The 16,423-nt window shown below is 40.3% G+C and overlaps 2 protein-coding genes across 8 annotated transcripts in view; both read right to left on the bottom strand.

Moving 5' to 3' along the window:
- GRIA4 (glutamate receptor, ionotropic, AMPA 4) overlaps window positions 1–16,423 on the bottom strand; it is a 415,907-nt gene that overhangs the window by 238,998 nt on the left and 160,486 nt on the right. The gene's annotated exons all lie outside the window — the stretch shown is intronic.
- Window positions 8,003–9,732, bottom strand: LOC102254487 (interferon lambda-3). The gene has a single exon (XM_005886334.2). It carries the CDS (start codon window positions 8,772–8,774, stop codon window positions 8,172–8,174), a length of 603 nt encoding a protein of 200 aa, XP_005886396.1. The 5' UTR covers window positions 8,775–9,732; the 3' UTR covers window positions 8,003–8,171.

The following is a 16,423-nucleotide window of genomic DNA, read 5'->3' as shown; positions in this document are numbered from 1 at the left end:
TTGCTGATGAATTTGTGAGATTAATTACTAAATATCTAGAGTGCAGTTGATGTAATGAAGCATAGGCCAAATGAATTTCCCTGTGGAGCACAAGTCTAGATTATGTAGGTCAAGGGTTATGGATTCAGGAACTGATAAAAAAACTCAGACCCAGATACACTTCTTGTTACTTGATTATAACAGGTCTTCAGTTCACCAATGTGGACAGTTTGCAAGCTTTCACCTATCATTTGAAAAACACAATGAATTTCCTACGTATCTTCTGCTTCATATTTGTTTATTTTACAACTAGAGGCCCAGTGTATGAAATTCATGCACGGATAGGGTCCCTAGCAGCTGTCAGCTGCCATCTGGGGCCTCCCTTCCTTGGCTGCTGGCTGCTGGCTAAGGCCTTCCTTCCTTCCGTGCTGCCCCCTGGTGGTCAGCACAATTCATAGAGAGCAATCGAACTTCTGATCGGTGGAACTCCCGAGGGGACACTTTGCATATTAAGCTTTTATATATATAGATTAACAAGAGTGTACTGTCTCCTCTTTAAGCAAAATTCCTTTAAAAGCCTACTATCCTAGTGTTAAGAATAGAATAAACAAATCTGCAGGGAAGAAATGAATGCCTCCCTTTTTGTAGGGTAGGGGGAAATTCTTTCTATCACAATTCCTTCTAGGTTACCTGCATATGCTTTACTTTTGAGTTCACTAGAGCTTTAAAGTAAGCAGAAGTTACACTGTGTATTATTGCTCATCTGATTCTTTTGGGGATTATAAATGATTTTTAAAAGAACATCGAGTAAAGGTGAAGGGATTAAGCAAAAAAAAAAAAAAGAAAAGACAATCTCATATACAGACAAAAAGATAAATAAAAGAAATGTGAGTTGAATTAAACCTAGCTATAAAGGAAAATAATATCAATAAAAATATTTGTTTTTGTCTCTGGGGACTAAAATAAATTCCTTTTATTGTGTTTTTTTGGTAATCCTCATGGGAAGACATTTTCCCCACTGATGTTTAGAGAAAGTGGAAGAGAGGGAAGGGAGGTGGAGAGAGAGAGAGAGAGAGGGAGAGAGAGAGAGAGAGAGAAGAGAGAGAGAGAGAGACATCAATGTGAAAGACATACATCAATTGGTTTCCTCCTGCACGTGCCCCAACTAGGGCCATGGATTGAACCTGCAACCCAGGTATGTGCCTTTGACAAAGAATCAAATTTGTGACCCTTTGGTGTGTGGAGCCACACTCTAACCACTGACCATTGAGTTACACTGGCCAAGGCTAGGGACTAAAACTAATTCTACACAGAGGCATTAACTTTTACTTTTCATGAACAACTAAATAATCACCAATATAAAATAAAATTAACCCTGAAATCTGGGGAAAAAGAGGTATGCAATTTGCTTTTCTAGAAAGTTCATTTCTGATAAAAACAAAATGTAGACTCTAACTACTGGAAATGAAAGAAACTGTAGTAGGTTTGCATGAATAAAGGCTGTAGCAGAACCAGGACACCGGCAGCTAAGATGTCCTTTACAGTAAGGGGAGCATTGTGTGATGGCTCTGCAGGTTGTAATACAGTCCCGTAGAAGCTCCAGGGTAACAACATAATGATGAAAGGGGCCATGGGGGGAACAGATACCATCTCTGACTAATGTTAACTTTCCAAACGGTTTGTGGCAGGTGTTAAATTTAGAAAAGATAAATGCCAATTAAAAAATTCCAAAAATGAAATCCATACAAAAATCAGCAGTTGTTAGCAATTTGAATATTCATTGAATATTGAAACTGATTGAAAAAATAAAAAATAATTTTCTTGTCCTTTATTGTTTTATCTTGAGTCAAACTGAATGGCTACAGATGCCATGAATTAGATAATGTTGACATGAAATAGAGGTTAAACTTTCAGTTGCTATATGTGGTTGTGAAAAATAAAGGTGTGACAAAGAAGTATCCTGTTTTTCTTTTGTCATTTTACACTGTTAAATCTATTGGAACATGATGCTTAAGTTTTTGGAAGGCATGCAAAAAAAAGCTAGTGTTTTGATTATACTAAGTTCCTGCAGACTAAAGTGTATACTTTTCCATTATTAAATATGATTATACTTATTTTTCTCTTTATTTCATCGTATAAAACTTTAGTAGAAATTAACACATTTATTTGGAAATAATAACAAAAAAGACATTACTCGTAGTGAGGCTTTCAACTTTCATCAATAACAATTTTGCCTTCAGTTTATATCTACATTAATCTTGAAATATTTATAGTTTTGTCCTGTTTTGTATACAATGCTTAAAAATTAAATAAGATTCAAATATCTGTGTGTGACACATTGTGAGCTAAACTTATTATATAGTAGAGTGGAGAACCCATGAATTTGTCTTCATGACTGTAGATCTTATTGACAGAAATTGATACTATAGAGTTTGTGATGTGAATAATATCCCTACCCTACAAAATAGAAGTTATAAATAACCTATTTATTAGATTATCAGATAAGCTAGGTTTCTGTAATATTTCATGTTTTTAGTATTCAAATCTATTGCTCTTCAAACAACAGAGCCTCTGTCATACATCAATTATAAAGACACTAGAGGCCTGGTGCATGAAATTCATGCATGGGGGGTGAAGCGAGTCCCCTCAGCCCAGCCTGCACCCTCTACAATCTGGGACCCCCGGGGGATGTCCCTCTCACAAACCGGGACTGCTGGCTCTTAACTGCTCACCTGCCTGCCTGCCTGTTCGCCCCCAACTGCACACCCTGTCAACCTGCTCACCACTAACTGCCCCGCTTGCTAACCTACAACCCCCCCCCCCCCCCCAGCCTGGTTGCTCCCAACTGGCTCACTCCCTGCTGGCCTTTTCGCCCCACGCATCCTGCTGTTTGGTTGTTACTGTTACTGTGACGGTGTTCCAGAGAATTTGCATATTCCCCTATTATTAGTATAGATTCTATAAGTTTGGGATTTTTTCCCCTGTTCCTTGCGGGTAGTAAAGTGCATATTCCCAATAATAAAATTGTGGATAATAAAAGCTAAAAGGCTTTTAAAGCAAAGGGGACAACTACACACGAGGAGACCCTGTAAGAGGGCAGATGAGAGGCACTCATCTCTTTGAGGACTAGCCAGTGCTCTCGAATGCCATTATTGGAAGACTTTTACTCTTCTAAGCAATTCCTTGAGTCAGTTGATGACCCATTGAAAGCAGACATTCTATAGCTTTCAAAAATGTGCTGTTGAATTGAAAGGCATAATCCATAAATGGGAGCTATCTACACTAATAAAAGGGAAACATACAAATGTCTCTCTGCTACGCCCACCAGCCAATCAGATGAGTATGCAAATTAACCCAACAAAGATGGCGGTTAATTTGCATACGCAGGCGTGGAGCAAAGACTGAAGGCTCCGGCTGGAGCAGCAAAGACTGAAGGCTGAAGAGGCTTCACTTCTCTGCTGCGGCCGGAGCGAAGGCCTGGGTCCCAGGTGCCGGAGGAAAACTGGTGCCGGCAGCCAGGGGAAGGAAGGCCTATTGCACGAAACTCTTCGTGCAACGGGCCTCTAGTTCTATATAAATGTAAATATTATTCTTCTATATAAAGTTTACTATGATCATATGCTGGTTAATAATGTGGATTTTGTAATCAAAGAAAACACGATAATTTCAAGGGAGACATCAAAAATGCTTTATTCAAAGTAATGTCCATTGCTAGCTACACATTGCCCCCATCTTTCAGGTAGTTTGTGGATATTGTCCCAATAGAACTTTGCTTGTTTTGAGGCAAACCATTCAGAGACCCAATTTTCCACTTCTTCGTATGTTTTGAAGTGCTGTGCAGAAAGCCCGTGTGCCATCAATCAGAGCAAGTGGTAATCTGAAGGAGCAAGGTCTGGTGAATATGGTGGGTGGGTTAATACTTCCTAGGCAAGATCTTTTAACATGTCTTTGACTGGTTTTGAAATGTGTGATGGTGCATCATCATGAAGCAAAATTACTTTGCCCCATCTTCCGTCACATTATGGTTGTTTCACAATCAAAGTATGGTTCAAATTGATTATTTGTTGTTGGCAGCGATCAGTATTAACGTTTTTACCTGGTTTTGGAAGCTCATAATACACCACACCTTCCTGATCCCACCATACGCAGAGCATTGTCTTCTTTCCAAAGCCATTTGGCCTTGCAGTTGATGTTGATGGTTGACCTGGATCAACCCATGATTTTGCAAGTTTGGGATTCTCAAAATAAATCCACTTTCCAAAGAACATTTGGATGTTCCATTGACCTGGACGTTCTTTGTCTTTCACATTGAAATCATCATTTTTAAAGCATTTAAACCAGCGTTTACAAGTATCTTGAGATGGAGCATGTTCACCCTAAGATTCCGGAGTGTACGATAACTCTCAGCAGCACTTTTTAAGTAATGAATTAAAACTTCCTGCAAATGTTCTTTTTTTGGCACGAAATTTGACATTTTTAAGTGTAATAATATCTATGATGTTAACACCTTCAGAAAATTTGACATATGAAGTTCTGAAGCTTTCTGTCAATACAACAAAATAGCATACATATCAAATCGCATATATATCAACGTATGTGTATCTCCATCTATTGAAAAAAAATCTGCTTTACTAACCGGTACACCTGGTAAATGCAGTATGAGCTGTAATCTATATACACTGCAACATTGATGGGATTTTTATGTTTGATTGATATTCTTACATATCTTCCTTTTTTCTTAGTGTTTTAAAGGTTTTACTGATATTCACTTAATAAAACTGTAAAGTCATTTGTCAAACATTTGCATACCTTTTTCTTTAAGAATTTTGGCAGAGCACACAGTGATTTTCTTTCCCAGGAATTTATGTTGAAATCATGTTACAAAAAACAGAAGACTTTTAAAGCCATGAGTGACAAATACACAAGGAGATCGCTGCTTCTAGCTGTTAGGACAAGGGGAATTCCTTACCAAATCTGGGCGCCAGTTGAATTCTATTTTCTAGACATTTTAAATGAAAACTAAGAGGACCAAACTTATTTCACTCTGGCTTAGTCTGTGGAGCAACTATCTTTCACTTCCCTTTGAAATGGGAGAAAATATGTTTAAAAACATGAATGAAGCAGATGATCATCCAACCCGCCTGGCGGATTTCAGTTCCTGTTCCCTTTCCCTTCCTAAATCCTCTCTGTATTCTGCTCCTTGGGACCTATAAACACCCTTTTATGCTAACTGCAGTAGGTTTCTGTTACTTTCTGGTGAAGAGTTAGAGAAACAAAGACTTTTGGAATCATGTACATCCATTTTCCCTTTGATTAAAATGATTGAAATGAATTGCTGCCACTTTAATATATAGAATGGGCTCTCAAGCCTTAAATTTTCTAGGCCATTCCCTCTCTCATGTCTCCACAAACTTAGGCTTCATCCCAATGGTATTTAAATTATAATTTTATTTTAAAAAATTATTCTTTGAATAATGTGTTATTTGGGGCTCCATTAAAACAACTTTGAAGATTTTTTTGAATAGTCACTGATTAAAGTTTATAACACATAAATATAGCTTTTACTTATATAAAATATGAGATAATAAGGTAAGATATACACATATTAAATAAAATGTTTCACCTTCATGGGAAGAGAAACACTCTAGTTCTGTCATTTGCTTGCAATTATTGGGTTATTTCATAAATTATTCCATGTAAGTAAAAACTTCCAACTAATTGAAGCATATGAATAAATGGCCATTTAAAAAAGCTTGTACTTTGAAAGAATATTGTGTTAAATTTATATGTACCACTTCTCTTTCTTTTAAAAATTATTTTTTCTCTTAATAAAGGCAATATATATACTTATTGAAGAACAATATATATTTACAACTAAAGAACAATTGTAAAAAAAGATAAATATAAAGAAAAAAATTAAAATCACCTATCATTTTAATTCCATAAACAAACATCTTTAATGATGTTAAGAACATGGTTTTTATGTATAACACTAGAGGCCTGGTGCACGAAATTCGTGCACGGGGGGCTGGGGGGGGGGTCCCTCAACCCGGCCTGCACCCTCTCCAGTCCAGGACCCCTCAGGGGATGTCTGACTGGTGGTTTAGGCCTGGGATTGGGCCTAAACCAGCAGTTGAACATGTCTCTCAAAATCTGGAACTGCTGGCTTCTAACCACTTGCCTGCTTGCCTGCCTGATTGCCCCTAACCACTCTGCCTGCAAGCCTGATGCCCCTAACTAGGCTCCCCTCCCTGCCTGATTGTCCCCTAACTGCCCTCCCCTGCTGGCCTGATCACCCTCTGCTGCTTTCCCCTGCTGGATTGATCGCTCCTAACCGCCTTTGCCTTGGCCCCTGCCACTGTGGCTTTGTCTGGAAGGACGTCCAGAAGATGTCTGATCTAATTAGCATATTACCCTTTTATTAGTATAGATGGTGTGTGGTGTGCTTATGTGTGTGTGTGTGTGTGTGTGTGTGTGTGTGTGTCTGTGTGTGTTTACATGCTCAGTGTTGGCTGGCACTAAGGCCTCCAACTGTTCTGCCTGGATGAGACAGGGTACCATGGGGAGCAGGGCCAAGAGAACCCCTTGCTAAAATGTTGGTATAGATATGTCCAAAATAAGATTTGAGATTAGAGACACTTTGTAGGAGAAGGGGCAATAATTATTGTTTTAAACCAGTGGTGCTCCGTATTACCACTCTGCACGACCCCAAGCATTTAAGGGATGTCTATTCACAAGTATTTCATTAGAATGGAGTTTCACATCTGGCTGTCTACCGTGGTGGGGAAAGGATGGCATATGGAATGCAGGAGCTAGGAAATTCTCAAGGTTCTGGATTTTTTTTTAATAATATATTTTTATTGATTTCAGAGAGGAAAGGAGAGGAAGAGAGACAAAACACCAAAGATGAGAGATAATCATTGATTGGCTGCCTCCTACACTACCCCTACTGGGGATTGAGCTCGCAACCCGGGCATGTGCCCTTTGACCAGAATCGAACCCAGGGCCCTTCATTCTGCAGGCTGATGCTCTATCCACTGAGCCAAACCACCTAGGACAAGTTTCTAGGTTTCTTAAAATGTTATTTAGACTTTCCAAACCAAGGACATTTTATGTAGCTGTCTGGTACCAGAGAGAGTCTTATTTACATCTGAGGTGTATATGTTGGTGAGCATCACTATATGCCTGGCATTCTGCTAAACAGTTTACATGAATTATCTCACTGAATTACCATAAAAACCTTCTGAGGTTAGTGGTAGACCTCAAATTCAGATACATGCTATCAGGTTTAATAATCTCTCTTTTTACCATCTATCAGTTATCTACTCATATACATGTATATACACATATACATATATACAAATATACATGTCCTATATAATAAAAGCCTAATATGCAAATTGTCCCCTTGGGTGGTCATGCGACCTGGAGTTTGACTACTTGCTATGACCTGCACCGACCGCCAGGGAGGAAGCGTGGAACATGGCTGGCATCGTCAAAAGTGTGCTGGCAGCAGGCAGCAGCAGAGGCACTGCCGGCCCCGATGGGGACCGCAGCGCGATGGTGGAACAGGTGAGTGGGCTCCGCCAGGCCAAGTTGGTGAGCGGAGGGGGGCCTGATTACCCTGCCTATCGCCCCACAGACTGCGAACAGTGGCAGTGGGTCGGGGCTTCTGCCCGGCTCCCAGGCACTGAGGGAGCTTGGTGGGGGACCTGGCCCCAACTGATCACCCACAGGCGGGATGGTGGAGCAGGTGAGGAGGCGGCACCAGCCCATGGCAGGCTACCAGCTGGGGCTGTGGGGCTGTGGGGCTGTGAGGATGGGGGGTGGGGGACTGGGGACGGGACCCAGCAGGCAACCCCGAGGGCCCCCACCCATGCACAAATTTGTGCACTAGGATTCTAGTATACATATATACTTATAAATATATCACAAGAATATACTGGATTTCCAATTTATTTTTCTTTATTAATGTTCTGACAAGTTTAATAAATTCTATTTTTTCTTGTACTCATTTTTTATTTGCAAAATTTTTACAAAAAGTAGAAAAATAAATATTTTGTCGGGTCTGAGTTTGACAATTCACACACATAAATATATAAATAGTGGTTGGGTGTCAATAATTTAAAAAAGGGGGGACATGCATAAATAAAATCCAAGATGCTGGGACAGGTTGCCGGTGGGTCTCAGGGTCAGGCACACAGGTCTCCAGCAGCCACACATCTCAGGTCACGGGTGAGGAGGCGGAAGAGGTTCAATGTGACAAAGGCTTCAAGGCAGCCCTGGGATTCCTTCTTCCCGGCCTCCCGGAGGCGATGCAGCCATTGGCGGAGGGGGCCCCGGGGCCTGGGGCCTGCTGGGGCCTGAGCTGGGACACAGGCCTGAAGCTTGGAGTGGATGTGGTGCAGCGTGTGAAGGGGCTGGTCCAGGATGTCACCCAGGGTCGAGTTCTTCAAGGTCCCCAGGACCTTCAGTGTCAGGGCCAGCTCAGCCTCCAAGGCCACAGGGCGCTCCCACACCTGCAGCTGCCTCAGGTCCGGGGTCCTGGGGAGTGGGCGGGAGCTGCAGCTCCAGTTCTTAAGCAGGAGCGACTCTTCCAGGGCGTCCTTGACCCTCTTGAAGGCCTTCATCTCTTGTGGCGACAGAGACTTGAACTGGCCCATGTGGCAGCCCCTTGCACCCAGGTGGGTCCTGGGGGGCGTAGGGGCAGGAGCTGCTCCTGTCCTGGTCAGCACCGAGGCCATCATCATCAGCACCAGCACCAGCGTGCAACCCACAGCCAAGTCCGGCTTCATCCTGGCCTCTGGTCTCTGGTCTCTGTCAGCAGATGGGGATCCAAGTGTCCACTCAGAGGCTGTCACCTGGGTCTCACACAGCCTTGTTTGGTGTCTCTGGTCTCAGTCTCCTCTTCTGGGTCTCAGCCTGCTGCTCTGTCTGTATCTCTGAACTTGCAGCTCTGCTGAGATGTAATTCTGCAGAGCTCCATGGTGCAGCTTTTAGCCTGGACAGAGGGGCAATCCCAGCTGATGTAGGAAAAGTGAAAACACACCTGCCACTAGGGGAGCCCCAGGCTGGGGAAGCCCAGCCCATGCAGGGCTGGACCTTGAACCAGTTGAGCAGCTGAAGTGAAAGGGAAAGTGATACAGACTCTGATTCACTTACAGAAGGTGAGGTCATAAGAGGAATCTCAGGATAAGGGCTGCCTCAGCCCCACAAAGAGGGGTCACAGTGTCCTGCTGGGTAGGGGACATAGAGACTTGCCTTCCTGCAGATACCCCAGAGCAGGGAGAGGAGGAGAAAGGCACCTCTAGGGGTGTTGCCACAAAGAACCTGGAACTTCCAAGAGGGAGGCTGTCAGGGGAGGGGAGAAGAGGAAGGGAGAAGGCTGCTGGGGCATGGGAGAGTCAGAAAGGCAAAGCAGCCTGGAATTAAGAGGAGACCAGGTCCTCCCTCAATTTCCCCACTCAGCACTGAGAGAAAAAGAAGGGGAGGAGGGCAACTTGACAAACATCTTTAATTGTCCAGATGCAGCAGGACCCAGGGATAGGAGGCTCTGTTGGGAAGTGAGGTGTGGCCAAGGACTTCAAAGGATCCTGCTCAGTGTGTGACAAATGCTTTCATTCATTCATCAAGTATAACTCAGCCCCCACTTTGCATTAGGCACTGCTCAAGGTGCCAGGAATGGCATTGAAAACAAATCCCATTAAACAAAACTTGTTGGAGCTTTTTCTTTTCTTTTTTTAAGAATTGATTTCAGAGAGGAAGGGAGAGGGAGAGAAGGAAATATCAATGTGAGGGAGAATCATTGATTGCCTTCCTCCTGCATGCCCCCTACTAGGGATTGAGCCCACAAACCAGGCATGTGCCCTTGACCAGAATTGAACTTGGGACCCTTTATTCTGCAGGCCGACCCCCTATCCACTGAACCAAACGGGCTAGGACAGAGCTTTTTAATTTTTTTTTTATTTTAAAATAAAGCTTTATTGTTGAGAATATTGCTGATGTCCTCCTTTCCCCCCCTCTACCCAGTTCCTGCCCTGCCCCAGGCCTTCACCCTCTATTGTTTGTGTCCATAGGTATTGCATTTTTGCATATAAGATCTTTGCTTAATCTATTCCTATACCCCACAACCCTTCTTCCTTCCAAGATTCATCAGTATGTTCCATGTTTCCATGCCTCTGATTCTATATTATTCATCAGTTCATTTTGTTCATTAGATTTCTTGTTCATTTACTTTGATTTTTATTTTTTATTTTTTTTTTAAATATATTTTATTGATTTTTTACAGAGAGGAAGGGAGAGAGATAGAGAGCTAGAAACATCGATGATTTTTACTGGGGATGTGCCCGCAACCCAGGTACATGCCCTTGACCGGAATCGAACCCGGGACCTTTCAGTCCGCAGGCTGACGCTCTATCCACTGAGCCAAACCGGTTTCGGCATCATTTACTTTGATTTTTAGATTCAATTGTTGATATATATATATATATATTGCCATTTTATTGTTTGTATTTTTGCTCTTCTTCTTCTTCTTCTTCTTCTTATTCTTCTCCTTTCTTCTCTCTCCTGTCTTCTTTCTTCTTCTTCTTCCTCTTCTTAAAGAATACCTTTCAACATTTAATGTAATACCAGTTTGGTGGTGATGATCTCCTTTAGCTTTTTTTTTGTTTGTGAAGCTGTTTATCTGACCTTCAATTCTAAATGATACCTTTGCTGGTTGGAGTAATCTTGTTTGTAGGTCCTTCCTATTCATCACTTTGAATATTTCTTGCCACTCTCTTCTGGCCTGCATAGTTTCTGCTGATAAATCAGCTGACAGTTGTATGGGCATTCCCTTGTAGATAACTGCTTTTCTCTTACTGCTTTTAAGATTCTCTCTTTGTCTTTAACATTTAGCTCTTTAATTTGATGTGTCTTGGTGTGGACCTCTGTAGGTTCCTCTTATTTAGGACTCTCTGCACTTCCTGGATTTTTAAGTCTATTTATTTCACCAGGTAGGAGTAATTTTCTGACATTATTTCTTTAAATAGGTTTTCAATATCTTGCTCTCTCTCTTCACCTTCTGGGACTCACATAATGTGAATGTTGGTATGCTTGAAGTTGTCCCAGAGGCTCTTTACAGAACCTCATATTTTTGGATTCTTTTTTCTTTTTGCTCTTCTGATTAGGTGTTTTTTGCTTCCTCATATTCCAAATCATTGATTTGATTTTTGGGATGCTCTACTCTACTGTTGAATTCCTGTAAATTATTCCTTATTTCAGTTAGTGTATACTGAATTTCTGACTGGTCCTTTTTCATGTCTTTGAAATTCTCACTAAGATCTTTGAAAGTTTCACTAAGTCCCCTGAAACTCTCATTAAGATCCTTGAGCAACATTATAATCATTGTTTTAATATCCAGGAGTTTTCTTGATTCCATTTCATTCATTTCTGACATTTTTCTTTGTCTCTGCATTTTGGCTGCATCCCTGTGTTTGTTTCTATGTATTAGGTAGAACTGCTATGTTTCCTTGAATTGGTAGAGGGTCCTTGTGTAGTAGATGTCCTGTAGGGCCCAGTGGCACAGCCTCCCCAGTCACCTGAGCTGGGCACTCTATGCATACTCCTGACTGAGTTATGTGCACAGTCTTGTAGTTGAGCCTTGATTGCTTTTGGTGTCACCTCCAGGCCAAATGGCTGTAAGAACCAGCTGTGACTACAGTGAAAGAGCTGCTGTGCAGTAGATACCCCTATGGAGCAGAACTTGCTTCAGTGGGGCTTTGGTGCTCACTGAATCTGCCCTTTGAGTGTTTCACTTATGGATGTGTAGAGTTGTAATCTATTATGGTTTGAAGTTGTCAACCCGGTGCTCTGGCTCTTGGGCCTTTTGGAAGGTACAAAGTCAGTTACTGCCTGGGGCTGCCTGGCAGGAGCTACAGAGAGATATCTGAAGATGACTGCTATTTATATTGGCCCTGGAACTGCTAAGGCAAGGGCCAGCTGTGAGGCAAGGCAGGCTGGTGCTGGTGCTGAGTCTTGGGCTTCTTATTGATAGGTTTGGGGTATGCTGAAGCCAGTTTTACTTGTTTGAGAGACTTTAGGAAAGTCTGAAGCCTGAACCAGGGCAGGCCATTGATATGGAAAAAACACTGCAAACAGCTTGGTCAGGGCTGTAAATAGGATGGGGCAGAGTCTCAGGGAATCACCAGGATAGAGCAAGCAATGTGGGCCAGTCTGATGGAAACTCAGTTATGGCTGCCAGTCAGCTCTGTGATGGGGGAGGTCCCAGCACAGGAACAATGATCCATGTGAGCATCCCCGTCTGGGAGAAAGCCACCCCCAAGGTTCCTGCCCTGATGCAAGACAATCCAGTTCCTCCCATATGTCCCTGGATATCCCAAAGCCACCACCCGGTGCTAGATCTCAGAGGAAGTGGGACCATATAAATTCCTGCACCAGCCCTTTAAGGGGAACTGTCTGGGACTCCAGCAGCCCCTATGTCACTCAACCACAATCTCCACTGGTTTTTACAGCCCTGAGTTATGGGGACTTCTCTTCCCAGCTCTGGAACCCTGGGCTAGGAGTCTGATGTGGGGCTGGGACTCCTTGCTTCTCAGGGGAGGTCTCTGCAGTGGAGATATCCCTCCAGATTAAAAAAGATGCCACACATGGGTGTTGGACCAGTCTGTTCCATACCTCCACCCGTCCTACCAGCCTTGATGTACTTTCTTCTTCACTTTTCTAGTTATAGGACTTCCATTGAGCCAGATTTTGGGTGGTTCTTTATGATAGTTTTTCTGTATTTATTTTAGTTGTAATTTTGATTTGGTTGTGAGAGGTGTATAGTATCAGTGTTTATTTCTGGTAACTAGAGGCTTGGTGCACGAAATTCATGCACAGATAGGGTCCCTAGGCCTGGCCGGTGATGGGGGCCGATCAGGGACTTCCAGCTGGGGCCTTTCTTCCCCAGCTGCTGGCTGCCAGCTGGGGCCTTCCTCCTTTACATGACATCCTCTGGTGGTCAGCGCACATCATAGCGAGCAATTGAACATCCCGATATCCCAGTCGAATGGTTGAGGGGACACTTTGCATATTAGCCTTTTATATATATTGATAGTCTTAATATATGAGAAATTTCTACATCGCAAATATGTGAATACAATATGATTTTTTAAATGCTGGTGTTGCATATCTAAGGGATATGTGTTTTTTTAGCTGTTATAATGATGAATATTTTTTCCTCTTTATTTTATTTTATTTTATTTTATTTATTTTCCATCACCATTTAACCCCCCTATCCTTCTCCCACCTCTGTCCAACCCTACAATTACCACACTGTTGTGATTTAATGAGAAGATTTTATTGTCAGACTATATAAGTCTTGGATCCCTGATTCACTCTTCATTAGTCATATGAGTTGGGGCAACTTTCTTAGCTTCTATGAAACTGTTTCTTAATTTTTAAAATGAGGAAAAATAATTTTATGATAGAATTGTTAGATACTATTCATAAGATGCTAACTTGACCTGTGCTGATTCAAAAAATAATTCCCATTTTTCTTATCAAATAATTATAAACGTCTTATTTATATCACATTTTTATATTAGCCTTCATGCAAATTTTAGATTATTCTGAAATTTAGGAAATTTCAACAAGTGGAAGTTCTCAGTGTAGGCTTTGATCTTTATTACCAAAATTTCTAAAGTAGTTTTGTACAGTAGAACTTGTGCAAATTAATATTATCATGAAAAATGGTTAAGAAGGCTTATTTCCTGTTCATTGTAGGTATCATTATTAGAAAAGAGCTTATCTAATTTGATATGTATAGTATTTCATTTTATTTGGTTTCCTAAATAGTTGCCAAACCTTTTTTTTTTTTTTACTATTGCTATTTTTCTTTTAGACTTATCTCTTCTTTCTCACTTTGCTCTACTTTCTTGAGAATGCCCATTTTTCTTTATTTCAAAACTTTACACGTGTTTCTTTTCCACTTTCCTCCCACTTTTTCCTTGGGCATTGTACTCATCACTTAAATCATGGTACTCACATCACTACCTCAGAAAAGACTATCTTTACCTTCAAAACTAGGGCATATCTTCCCACTAATGCCTGTACTTTAAAGATGGTGCAATTTCAATAGCAAACACAGAGAAAAGCACATTTAAAGCATAGTCAATTATTCTAAAAAAAAAAAAAAAGGATGAGAGAAACAAATAGTAGAGAGAAATGAAGGAGAGAATGGCATCTTTTTAGCAATGAATAGGTAGGTGAAAATTCCCTGCAGTTTTATTATTAATCATGTAAATTAATTTCTGCCCTTTTCTCCATTATTTTTTCTGCATGTTTGACTACGATATTTGTCTGTTTTTTTTCAAGCTTATTGAGTTGAAAGCCCAGCTTTTTGTATTCAGTTTCTTTGTTTTATGATAAATGTCTTCAAAGCTATGAAATTTCCTTTCAACCCAACTTTAGTTACATTCCACATATTTTTATAATTTTTATTTTGAAATAATTTTAACTTCTAAAAATGTTTGAGAATAAAAATAATACAAGAAAGAGCCATATACCCTTTATACAAATTAGTATAATGTTAACATTTTACACATACAAATACACAATTACATAAATCTATCATCTATCTATCTATCTATCTATCTATCTATCTATCTATCTATCTCTAGCATCATCTAAACTACATATTGTATATATACCACAGACAAGACAGACTTTTTTTCTGAAGCACAATGCATAAATAATAACCCTTTACTCCTAATTATTTTATTGCCTATTTCCCAAGAATTACCAAAAAACATATACAAGTTGGTTTATTTAAAAATGTTAATTATACCTGCTTAGAGGAACTTGTTGAAAAAAAGTGACTGAAGCTTTAGCATGAGCTCATGTAGAGATAGGGATTTCTGATTCATTCTGTTCAAAATTGTAGTTAGAACAATGGCAAAAATAGCATTGGCTCCCGAAAGAAGGTTGAGAGAGCAGAGTTGAGTAGAGAGAATACTATATTTAGGAGCAAGTCTATAAGGCAAAGATCATGAAGCATTGATGATCATGGAAGCACAGTGTTTCAAAAAGGAACACAAAATAGTTTCAGAAACCACAGAGGGATTTAAAAGGATAAAGAATACGAGTGTGAAATATCAAGAACATCTTTGGATTTGGAGAGCCAAAGGCTAATTTTTGAAGAGGTTAAATTCTGTAGAGAGTGGGTAGATAGAACCAAAAGTACTGAGGATGAAGGAGTAAAGATATAGGCAGAGCTTTGTAGACTATGTTTCAATGACGATGTGCTGATGAGAGACAGCATAATGGCTCAGGGGAATTCAGATTATAAAGGGTGTTTCACTGTTTGCTCATAGTTTGGGAAATTTTCAGTCCTGTGTATAGAAAGAGGGGGAGAAACTGAAGGTCGAAGAGGAAGTGCAGATATTTGAAGAGAAAGATCTTTGAGCATAAAAGAAAACATGGGCTCATTTAGAGGGTTAGCCCTGATTGAACGCAATGACTATTTCCTGAAGCAGAAAGCACACAGGAGGAAATGGATGAGTATTCAGAGCACTTTGATTTTGATAAAAATCGAGGGAGTTCATGTTAAACAGTCTCAGTAAAAGTACCCCTATCTCCAGAGAATTAAGGGAGTAGAGAAAGTCCAGCTTTATATTTGGAAAAAAGTAAGGTAAAATATTTGGAATAATAGCATTGGGAAAACTAATAGGATTTTAACTAGAGGTTAGAAGTGAGGGCCTGGGTCAGTTTGTAATGGAAGAAAAGTATCCTACTTTATGTCTTTCTCCAGGACTACTTGGCAGCCTGGGAATATCTCCAGAGAATTAAGGGAGTAGAGAAAGTCCAGCTTTATATTTGGAAAAAAGTAAGGTAAAATATTTGGAATAATAGCATTGGGAAAACTAATAGGATTTTAACTAGAGGTTAGAAGTGAGGGCCTGGGTCAGTTTGTAATGGAAGAAAAGTATCCTACTTTATGTCTTTCTCCAGGACTACTTGGCAGCCTGGGAAAAAAAAAAAAAAAAAAAGAAATTGGATGATTTGGTTTATTTAAAAAGTTAAATTAGAGGCTATTCTTAAACCATGTATTAAAATATTTAAAGTTTGGGTAGTTGGGGAAGGGGCTAATAAATGTGAACAAGTATCCAAACAATCTAACTTCTACAAATATATTTATCTAGACAAACTAAGAGATAAACTAGATAAAATTTGGCAAAAATATACCATCAAGAGTGGAAAACAATATTGTTCAAAATGTTGTTTCATCTATTAAATAAAGGCCTTGAGAAGGAATTAATTTTTTTTCATAAAATTGCAAAATTTTACAGAACTAAACAATCAAATCATGACATAACATAAATACTACATTTGTAATGGCTACTAGCAAACTCTGTATAGAACAGTCTAGTTTTATTGTTTCAACTAGAGGCTCGGTGCACAAAAA

Source organism: Myotis brandtii, unplaced genomic scaffold, assembly GCF_000412655.1.
Source record: "Myotis brandtii unplaced genomic scaffold, ASM41265v1 scaffold971, whole genome shotgun sequence".
Lineage (NCBI taxonomy): Eukaryota > Metazoa > Chordata > Mammalia > Chiroptera > Vespertilionidae > Myotis > Myotis brandtii.
This window is presented reverse-complemented; position numbering and strand designations above follow the sequence as displayed.

What these genes read in the sequence shown, in the direction of transcription:
- LOC102254487 (XM_005886334.2), bottom strand. Translation starts at nt 8,774, where the DNA reads ATGAAGCCGGACTTGGCTGTGGGTTGCACGCTGGTGCTGGTGCTGATG.